Source organism: Solanum tuberosum, unplaced genomic scaffold (genome assembly GCF_000226075.1).
Source record: "Solanum tuberosum cultivar DM 1-3 516 R44 unplaced genomic scaffold, SolTub_3.0 scf00070, whole genome shotgun sequence".
NCBI classification, from domain to species: domain Eukaryota; kingdom Viridiplantae; phylum Streptophyta; class Magnoliopsida; order Solanales; family Solanaceae; genus Solanum; species Solanum tuberosum.
In genome coordinates, this window is record NW_006238996.1 from 1,373,479 (window position 1) to 1,384,748 (window position 11,270).

General features: G+C 34.0%; 1 protein-coding gene and 1 non-coding gene across 10 annotated transcripts in view; both read right to left on the minus strand.

The window, feature by feature from the left end:
* LOC102579293 (uncharacterized) overlaps positions 1-5,965 on the minus strand; it is a 12,571-nt gene extending 6,606 nt beyond the window's left edge. For 2 of the 9 annotated variants that reach the window (XM_006345579.2, XM_015307954.1), the window contains exons 1-6: positions 5,591-5,965; positions 5,428-5,516; positions 5,257-5,355; positions 3,766-4,279; positions 2,644-3,690; positions 2,437-2,557 (exon numbers count right to left, since the gene is read on the minus strand). In XM_006345579.2, the coding sequence (XP_006345641.1) occupies positions 2,437-2,557; positions 2,644-3,690; positions 3,766-4,279; positions 5,257-5,355; positions 5,428-5,516; positions 5,591-5,636 (1,916 nt within the window). In that variant the 5' untranslated portion in view covers positions 5,637-5,965. The other 7 variants (XM_015307958.1, XM_015307955.1, XM_015307956.1 and 4 more) reach the window with 7 other exon arrangements.
* A 4,633-nt stretch (positions 5,966-10,598) lies between these two features.
* TRNAE-UUC (transfer RNA glutamic acid (anticodon UUC)) lies at positions 10,599-10,670 on the minus strand. The gene has a single exon. It is a non-coding gene; the product is annotated as a tRNA-Glu (tRNA).
* Positions 10,671-11,270: the final 600 nt, after the last annotated feature.

Consider the following 11,270-nt stretch of genomic DNA (forward strand, 5'->3'; position numbering starts at 1 on the left):
TTGTTATTGTTGTTATTATTATTATTGTTATTACTATTATTATTATTCTTATTCTTATTCTTATTATTATTATTATTATTATGTTGTTGTTTATTATTATTATTATTATGTTTTATTTTTTTTAAGTATAAAAACCTTAAATTAATCAACTTTTTATCATGTTAACAGCTTAAAGGGTATTTCAGACATTTTGATAAAAAAAAGTGTATACCAGCACTTACTTGCCAAACACATCAACAACTTTTTTTTCAACTGCAGCACTTTTATCCAAACACATAACTACTTATTTTAAAAATAAGTTTCAGCACTTTAAAAAGTTACTTTTTAAAAGTTACTTTTTTTAAGTCAATCCAAACGGGCTCTTAGTTTACACAATTCAACAGCATATCAGAGCTAACATTTGGCAAGCTTAGTCTCACTCACATCTCAATTTTAAAATTATGATGTGAACTCTAGAGATGAATTGCACGTGCGGGAAGTTGTTGAGTTATACAAAATCCACATTTTCTATATGATTCTTGGTTAGATAATCATATTCCTTTTTTTGATATAGCCACGATACGGGGCCATCTTGCACACTCCTTGACTAATTCCCTGAGATACCTGTTACCTCCCACCAACACAAGTTCTGTCCACCAAGGCTTAAATAGATGGGAGAATCACCTAGCGTTTTTGCCTCCCTAAGATTTGAACCTGAGATCATAGTTCTCAACCTACTTCATTGACCACTAGGCTACACTCTTGGGTGCATTGGATAATCATATTTTTTTAGACTTAGTTTGGGAGAAAATGTGCTCCTAGAAGTTTCATATCAATCTTTTCTTTTTCTTTTTTTTGGCACAAATAAATTTATTGCCACCTGACAAAATTTTGCTTCAAAGTTCACCATTCATTTTTTTTAGAATGTTTCAAAGTTCACCAATCTACACACGTTGGATTATCATCTCTTATAGAAATAAAGAAAAGAAGATTACATATATACATTGTTGTCCTCAATATTAATTAATTTTAAGATCCGTTTTGAGGTATGCTTTCCAAAGTTGAGCCACAATCCAAGAATTTTATTTTTTGAAACACAAGCACTAGTCAATTTCCCTTGTCCCATACAACTTTAGAATGGTATTATCAACAAACTAAGTCATTTTGGGAAGCAACTTTTTCAATCTTTTTTTCTGTCCCACAGTGGTTCCCAAACCAGCTTGAGGGCACCTCGCACCCTCTAGTATCTCTTCCCACCAAGGTTTAGGTTGATGGGAAGAAATCTTAAAAAGGAAGAATGCCTTAATTACATACATAGTTTTAAAGTGGAAATCACCTAGTGTCATCTCTATAATAATTTAAACTCTAAGCAACCTAATAGGCGAATTAGTCCTGCTTCAGCAAACTGATAGAGTTGAAATTTATCAATGTCAACTTCAAGCTAAGGCTGGAATTGGATAATTAAGTTGATACTATTCCTGATTTTCTGGATGATTTCCTTGAAATTTGAGCTTGAGGACAAGCTCTTCTAACGTGAGGGGAGTAATGTGTGGGTGCGGGAAAGTCCATTTAATTAAGTATTTAATTATATTTTTAAAGTAGATTTATTTATTATTTAATCATATTTTAGTAGCTTTCTTTATTATTCTAGAATAGGATTTATATTTAATAGTTTCACAAGGATTAGGTTAAGGCGTTAAGCTATAGTTATTCGCTTGGAATAGGATTTAGATTTCCTACTTTCACAAGAATTAGACTTCCTATTGATGTAATAAGATTCCTATTTAAAGGGGGTTCTGATGAATAAATCATTAAGTCATACTTTAGCAAAAAGCAAGAAATCAAAGTTCTCTCTTCCATTGAACTCTAAGGTTTCGACCTCCCTTTAACGAGCTGAATTTATATATTGCCTTGTGAATCGATCCTTCCCTAAAGACCATAACAGCTTATGCCCGACTAATTGAATGGAGTTGCCAGCTTTAATGAATCAAGTTCAAGTACCGAGGAGATTTATTTGAAGAGCTTCGGTTATCAATGAATAGGCATGTGGAAGCAACATTGCTTGCATTGATTCAATTGATTTGAAGTGGAGGTTATACTACACATACATATACGACCTTGAAATAAATCTGAGTCGACTTCTAGCCTTTTATTCTTTATCGCTCTCGACTGGTCCTATAGCTTGCACTGCAAATGGACAGAACAGCTTTGGAGGATGTTCATCAGCTTGAGGGAAATAAATTGGGTAAAGCCAGGGAACATGAGAGGAGTCCTCAACTATGGCAGTTATCTGGGAGAGAGAGAGTAGTACATACTGAGTCTCTGCATACAACAAATTAATTATCTTCTAGGGTGACTCAGGCCAAGGGCAGAGTTATAACCAAACATCGACACTAACAGACAGAATTGATTGCAAATGGAAAAGTAAAGTTACAGAAAATATTTCACTAGAGTTACCTTAGGTAAGGCCAGTGAACTGCATTAAAATCAGAGGAAAACTGACAGTACACTCCTGAGTCTTGAGCACGCAGTGATGCTCCACGTGATAAAGCTGAAAAATTAAAACCTTCAAGCTTATCTGTATGGACATAAACTTCCTATTCATTACAATTACAAATCAAATAAGATAGAGGGAAAACTGAAAAGGAAACAGCAGTCCTTTACCAGTAATAGGAGCTATAGTTTGAATATGCTTTCCCACATAATCACTAACACCAGAGAAGGCAGATACTGCTGCAGTCTTAGACACATGTAGCATATTCACAACATTGGGTTCATATAACTGGTTTATGGATGTTGGTGCTATGTAAAAAGGATTCCTGCATATCATATGCCCTTTGGAGGCTGTGGTAGAGGAACTGACAGGTGCAGGAGTAGGAACCTCCAACCTATGATGCAAGGTTCGTGGTCTTGGATTCTCACTGAGTTTAACCTGCCTTCCATTCAAACACTCTTTGTTAGATAGTTGTAGAGTTTGATTTCCAATTAGAGTTGAACTTGATAATGGCCCCAAAGGGACTGCCTGCGATGGTGGAGCTGCTGTAGACATTGGTTTACAGACAGACCTGATATTACCATTATCAAAGGGTCCATCATGAGAAATTAAAGATGTCTTCCCATACAAATTAAGGGTGTTCTGAGCATCAGGCATATCCATCATAATACCACAGGGCTTGCATGAATGAAGGTTCTTCTCATGTAAGGCCAAGCGATTGCTATGACTAAGCCCTTCCACAATTCTCTTAACAGTCCTTTTATTTTCATAATTCTTGGAGTAGAGTCCAAAGTTCAACTCAGCAGCACTGTGTAAATTAACACTATTGTTGGCCACAACTTTATCACTGTTTCCACGTCCAAGAGCACATGAAGTATCAACATTAAATTCCTTATTAGTCATCTTACCTCTAGCACAATGAAAATCAATTTGGTTGCACTTTAGAGTAAGGGATTTACACTGAGGTTCTCTGGGTGGAGTATGACTTCCATTAACCATATTTTTTATATCTTCAGAGTACAGTAGTCTTTCTGAAGGACCCTTGAACTGCGCTTGTACCACAGGAAATATGGAATTTCTAGTTCTGGATTCACTTGTTGCATTGTGGAGTCCATAGGCGGAGTTGACAAGGTCTGGCTGGCACTTTCCACTTATTGAACTCGAATTCAACATATGAAAATTTGACTTGCTTTCTTCCACTGCCTGTGATTCAACTGCTGTGTGACACTGACAGGTGTAAGCTTAAAGAGATATCAAGAACTAAAGGGATTAATTCACAACTAATAACAGACCTTTATGCATAAGGGGCTCTGGAAACAATGGTTGTTGGTATTCCATTGGTTTGACAATGGAATGATACTCAAAAGTTTGTGGAGCTAAAGTTCCCAACTTTTTGCTTTGCTGGGATGGATGCCCAAGTCTCAACTCAATACTTGAGGAGACACTACTTCCGTCCATTTGCAATAGTGAACTGTTGATACCAAACGATTTTAAAATTTTGAGATCTGGAAGAGAATTGAAAGTATTTGTGTCCTTAGAATTTGAACCAATATAATCTAAAAGAAATGAAGATCCATTCTCCAGGTCTTGTATCCCATCTAAGTTTGACAATGGTGGACGCTGAGGGTTCTTTGAAATAGACATATTGTTCCATGACTGTCTAGCTCCATTTGAAGCTCCAAATGTGCCGGACAGCTCAAAATTTGGAGATGAATTGGGAAGGGATGGATAAAACTCTGCCGAACTAGTACTCACTGGAAATACTTCAGGCCAGTCCCATCCACCATGATCTTCCGGAGCCCTAATCTAAATAACAATAAAAAGATCACCATTAGTGGCGCTTGTGCTTCAAATGGATGTCAGTAATAAGTACTTTAAACCAATAGACATAGTAAAATAGAGAATCTAGGTTCTTAACATCTGCAGTAAATAAAAAAGACGAACAAAACCAAACTACTTAGTGCGTACAACCCTAGAAACAGTGGTCTAGCTTGCATCTCTGCGCACATGTATGCTAAAACTATAATACTACATAAGCTTTCAAAAGTAGGTGCTCCATCAATTAAACCATTGCAGGCTAAGAACATTTTATCAGGATCAGAAAGCCAATAGTTCATAAGAAAATATTCTTTTAGTTCAGAGATATAGATAGCTACTAACTTATAGATTATACGGACAGTATTTAATCCAGCTAAAACCTAAGTGGAAAGTTTTCTAAGTTGACTGTACAAAGTCACCATATATAGTAACTCTAGCAAAATTGCAAATTCCACTTCTACCTTCCCATAGATGATGTGAAAACAAATTGGAATGCTAAATTTAGTGATCCAAACTGTTATCTTTCTCCTTCACAATTTTGCAGCAACTTTTCTCTCTAAATCGAACTACCTTAAGGAAGAAGTCATTCCTTTTTGTCTTTGCTAATTATCCAGTTTAGTCTTCCAAGTTCTCCTTCAATCAATCAATCAATTAAGCGTAAATCCCAAATCTCCTTAGAAAAGTTTTTGTCGAATTTCCTAAAGAAATTTAACATGTGATCCCAAAAAGACTAGCTGAGCAAACTATGTTTCCCATTACGTAGTAATTCCAAAATAGTTATGATTCCAAGAACCAAAACAGATGTACATACCAGGAAACATTGAATTGGAGATATATCATGAACATAAGAAAAATTGATTACATAAATACAAAGAGATTTGAAAGAATGTAGGTATCAAAATAAATAAGAGGAGAGATTTTGAGGCAAAGAAGAATAGATGTTAGATACCTCACATATTCCTTACCCCTAGTTTTTGGAAGAAGAGCTTCCGCCAGTGAGCTATGGTTACACCACTGTCCATTAGAACAGCATTGCCAGGATTAAGATCAGATAAACCAGAATGCTGCAGAAAGGAAAAACTTGAAAGAGTTGTAAAGAAAAGTAAATAAATGCATGGAGTAGTCCAAGTAAATACCTGACAAAACCTAGAAATAGACATATGTGAACCATGGCAGAAACAAATAACTCCAAGAATAGGAGTAGTTGTGAGAACCAGGTATCCGGCTGCATATGCATTGAGTGAGAAAAGTAGTATTGATGGAAAATGAAAGTAATTAGTGAGTTAGTTAGTTACTCACTTAAACCGAAACAAAACACACGGAGTGGGGAACCTCTTGAAAACATTACTAGTTTGGTGTCGCCAATTTCACATTTTGTATTAAGGCTAGGGTTTCTCCATCGCTGAAAAATTGTGACAATTCAACAGCAGATACAACTACTTCTCCATTCCTACAAACAGATCCATTCATACTTTGGCTTTTCAACACTGATTTTTGATTGCATGACTCAGCACGATTACATATATCCACATTTCAATTTCAATTCCACGGAAGATCCGATTCTTGTACTATTCCATTTCCCAGCTGTGACATCGGAAGTATTTTGACCTGCATTTGGAAACTACGGCAGTGAGAAAAACAAATGAAATATATGAGGGGGAGAAGATCCACTATATCAACTCTTTTTAAATTACTTTACCAAAAACAAAACAAGTCTTTTTCAATCAATTTTTATACATGGTAATAATTGTTCATTATAACAAAGTTATGTGTCATTTGGAAAGGAAAAAAGCCTCAACACCATTTTGGTCATCTCAGCATTATGACCAGAGCCAGTACTATTAACCAGTGTTTTAAAGAACTCAATTGGGACTTGCCTCGGGTGGATCTCTAGCAAAACGCCTCGAGACTCAAGTGTGAGACTTAGTTCTGTAACACTTACACTCTAAGCATCTAGTTGTACACCCTAAGCATACCCAATGCTCAGGGCTTGCCTAACAAATCTTACATAAATTATGTGTTAAATTCTTTTGTTAACATTGTTGACCAACATAATTCTTAATAAGTGAATGATACTTAATCGTTTTTTAATTTATAGAAATAAGAAGATTGAGAGTCCTCAAATAACAAGTTGTAGTATCGCATATTTACTATTTGGTAACACAGGAAGACTGATTATATATTACGTAACATTTCTTTTAAAAATACATAGCGAAAATTTATGTTTTTCACTTATCATTGGTCTTCACGTTTTTGTCATATGCCTTAAAATTATCATATTTTATTTAGTTATTCGAAAGTAATTTTATTTTTATCCATGATAGAGTGATGTTTTTATTATAATACTAATAAGTTTTATTGATTATCTTTTTTTGGGGGGTAAATTGTATAGTATGATATTAATATATTTTTCGAAATAATGATTCTTTTATTATTAGAAAGTTAAGATATTAGATTATTTATACTTGTATAATAATATTATAAGTTTTATTTTCTATGAGTTTCCTTGATCATGTTTGTAATTATTTAAAACTATTGATGTATTTTTATAATATTGTGTTATTATATTATTATACTATATATTGTAAATTAAAAATCTAAAGATCCATATGACTTACGCCACGTCTCAAGGCTTATGTCTCACCCTATGCTAAGTAAAACAGCTTGTCCCACGCCCCTGCCTTTTAAAACACTGCTATTAACTATTGTTAATAGTAGTAACATGTGATATATATACAAAAAGAAAAAAAGGCAACATTTATGAGGCGTTTTGTGCATAAAAGTACTCAGCTATAGGTTATATTGTCTAATAAAACACGCCTTATTCTCGCATTATCAATTTCAAGCTTTAGAATGTCGCAGAAGTCAAATAATCATCATATCATATCATCATATATCATATATTACTATAACTGAGAAGAGCTTAACCCCAAAGTTGATTTACCATTTTGACCCTACAGTATAACTTAAATATTAATTTATTAAAAAATAAATTTGCTGATAATCTCCGCCCTAATTTAATTCTCCAGAAACGTATAGTTGTTGCTCAATCTCCCTCGATCACTGTAACCACCCTTTTCCAACTCTCAAGTTCCATTGCTTTAATTCTGATCCAAAACGAAAATACCCTTCGGATATTGAATAACCAATTAAGAATCTTTTAAATAAATAATAATAATGTCACTAAGAGTCTTTTCCACTACTCTACTAAATATGTGTACGAAATATAACATATATCTCATATCTTTTGATATTTATGCTAAATTAATTTTAAATGGTCAACCCAATTCAATGAATACTACTACTAATAACTTGAAAATAAGACCACATCTCTTCATCTGCTGTGATTATTTCTGCATTTTGTGATCTTTCCATCTCCTCAAACCTTTACATATACTTCATTCATCTATATAATTCCCCCCAACAACATGTCATTGTCCATTAATATGTTTCTCTTTTCTGTGCCTCAATTAAATACATCATTGTCGGGTAAAAAAAAATTCTCCTCTTTATTTATCAAGAGCTGCTCTGTTTTCCCTGTTTACCGTGTATGCCTTTATCTAGCTTATTTCATTTCATTCTCTTTATCATGAGTCGTTATGTTCTTGATATTGTTATTTCTGTGATCTCACATAAATTTATTTTCTTCTTTATCAATAGCCACTCTGTTTTCTGTTTATTTATTTATCCAAGTTATTACGTTTCACCTGCAAGTGTTGCACATAAATGGAATTTGGGAGGTCCCCTGGTTGATATCGTTGGATGTTGGATACATAAAGAGATTGATGATGGATATAGAAGTGGAGGTGGTGCATACCTATCGGGAAGGGAACAATCTGGCAAATTTTTTTGCTAACCATGCTGTTGATTTTGCAGATACACCGAAGACAATTCTCAAATTTGCAGGAAACTCCTCTTCAAGCACAAACAATTATTCAAATGGAAAGGGACAATATACCAAATCTGAGAATTAAAAGAGTACAAAATACAGGTTACGGAACACAAAGCTGATAATGATCGAAAGTTCAACAAATACATATGTGATGCTTCAGTATATTCTAGATACTTTGTTTTTCAACTGGGAGGTTATTTTTTCAAACAGTGGTATCAACTCCTTAGGAGTTCAATCTGTTGAGAGGATAAACTAATAGTTTGAAAAGTAAAGTAAATGCAGCTTCAAATTTTTCACTTTGAATAGGGTCAGAGGCAACTTTACCTTCATTTGAGGGTCCATTTTTTTTATGTAGAGATACAAAGCCACATCCATGTTAAGCCAGCATAGATCTACCACAATCATGTTGAAGAAGTCTTCATTGGTGTAGAATCATAACGTCAGTGAGAATTTTTGACGTATAAGTGATTACAAGCCGAACATGATGTTGTTTGTAGAGAATGGTGGTCGAAAGGATGCGATGGTGTGGAAGAAACCAAGCTGCCGGCGTTCATCTTAATTTGTTGCTAAGGATTCCTGATGGATCTATTAATGGAGTTCTTGAACCCTTCAGCTGCTCTTGCCTATTTTTAATGTAGTAGTTTCCAATTTGTAATTTGGGTCTTGGCCACTTTTGGGCTTAGAATTTTGTTCCCTTTTGTTTATTAATAAAAACATATGAAATCCCTTAACCCACCCAAAAAACTAACGACAACATATATGTGAAAGTGTTGGATTTGTGGGAATGTTCGAAAATGATGGCATGTTGGAAGAGGAATATTGGCAGACATTGGAGGCAAAGTCATTTTTTCGACAGAGGAAAACGTAGGCAACGATGGCAATGGTCTATTAGCTGTTGGAACTGTTGGCAAAGATGTAATGCTTGGCAATGGTGGCAACATATGTTGGTAAATTGGGAATAATGGGTAATTGTGGCATTGTTTGCTGAGGCAACGAGGGGGTCATTGGCAAATTTGGAAGTTGCAGTAGGCTACGAGCAGCATGACTTGTGGTGATGTTTGATAAGGAAAATAATGTTATGATCACGCAGAGGATTGAGCAATTGCTGAAAGGCACCATTGTTGTATAATTTGCTTGATGACTTTGTTTTACAAGGAAATTATGTTGTGTTTTGAGTTGATTTGAGTTTAATCATCTCTATAGGGTTTATATAGGGGAAATTCTTTGGGACTATATGCATAATTGGATGAGATGTTAGGTGTTAGTTAACCTTCTTGAATGTTGGTTTGAGGAAATTGATTTGCCGCTTTGCCGCTTTGAGATGCCCACAGATTAGCCAAGACTACCTAAAGGATCAACAATTTAATGCCAAAACTATAACTAGGAGACATAAATTAGTTTTTGATTGTATACATAAGTGTTTTTTCATGTCGTGTTGCATACCTTTTATTAAAATACAAACCTTTTTTAAAAAAAATTAGCTTTAATGTAAGCAGTACTTCATTGGAACAAATAAACTGAATTAGTTATTAATTTTATCACTAATCTATTGCTAATTTTTTCATATAAAATGAATTAACCTTAAGAATCAACAATTTTCAAAGTAAAAATGCATATCACTTAACCGTAGTTAAGTGTTAAAAAAGTATATATGCAAGATGTATGTCTTACATTCATTGGTTTTGTGTGAACACCCAGTGTGGATAAACTTTCACCCAACAACGATCGGTCCATGTTACAAAGACTCTTCCCTAAATGGATTTCCTTGTTGATTGTTTAGCCAAATATATTGAACTTCAAAATATTATTTAGCTGACTAGTTATTTGAGCATCAATTATTAGGCAGTTAAACATATTTCCTAAGTAGTTGAAAAACATTAGAAGGATCAACAAATAAAGCTATTGCCATAACAAGTCAAAAGATTGTCAGCCAAAGATTTTCCGTTTTGAAGTCATTTCGTTTGTAATACTTTCATTACAGTAATTTTTTTCTTTTTTATTGATTTATCTCAATTTGAAATTACATTACTATTTCTTCATGTTGTAATACTTTTAACAGGTTTCTTACTTTCGGCACCACCAAAATTGGTAATATTTCTCCACCTTGTATTTACTTGCTTCAATTAACGTGATATTTATACTATTGTTAGTTGAAGTTGTTCAGTTTTAAAATTAAAAAAATAAGAATTAGTATATGTTTGGTGAATATTCTATTCTTGAGCATCTTTATTGTTTGACCTAAAGAATACTAATTAGATAGAAATAATTCACATTTATGTCACAAATATATATTGTATTAATACATCCTAGCTACTACATCCATACAATGACAAGTGTGGAAGAGCTCGAGAACCAATGCCTACCTATTAGCAAGTTTGAAGAAACACTAACTGAAAGCGGCCGGGAATGAGTACCTATCCCTTACGGGAATCGAACCCGTGTCTTCGACATGAAAAGATGATGTCCTAACCACTGGACGAAAGGGACCAAAAAGCCATTCTTCATATACCTCAGCTCCGAGAATAGAAGTGGTTCGTTTTCTTTCTATACGCAATTCAAGATTTCGTTTGTGTTCATGATATGCAACTGAGTGGGTGATTAAAGTCTTAATCATTCGATGAAGCTTAACAAAAGAGTACAAAAATACAAATGGTGAGGGTATTCATTGGCAACTAATATTCGTCGACGAAGAGGTACTCTATTTTAATATCTTATTATATTCATTACTTAATATGTTGACTGAGAGTCTACTGATTATGATTCTTACCACAAGGAACAAAAATACAAACAATTCTTTTCAACATAGATGTTCATGCTTTGGAACAACTCTTTTGCACTTAATCAAAGTTACTACATTATAAATGGAAAGTTAAATGAAGCTAAACCAAACTTTTTATCTGTGCATAATTACCTAGAAGTAGCATTCATGAACAACATAAAGGTCGTTGAGGACAAACGTCAATTTAAGATTCAACAATTTTCGAATGTATTTATTTCCTTTGATGAAGCTGGAAAAATCACTGATGGGAGTTTTTTCGGTAAATTTCACTACATGTTCGTTGTGTATTACACCCATGAAGAAAATCT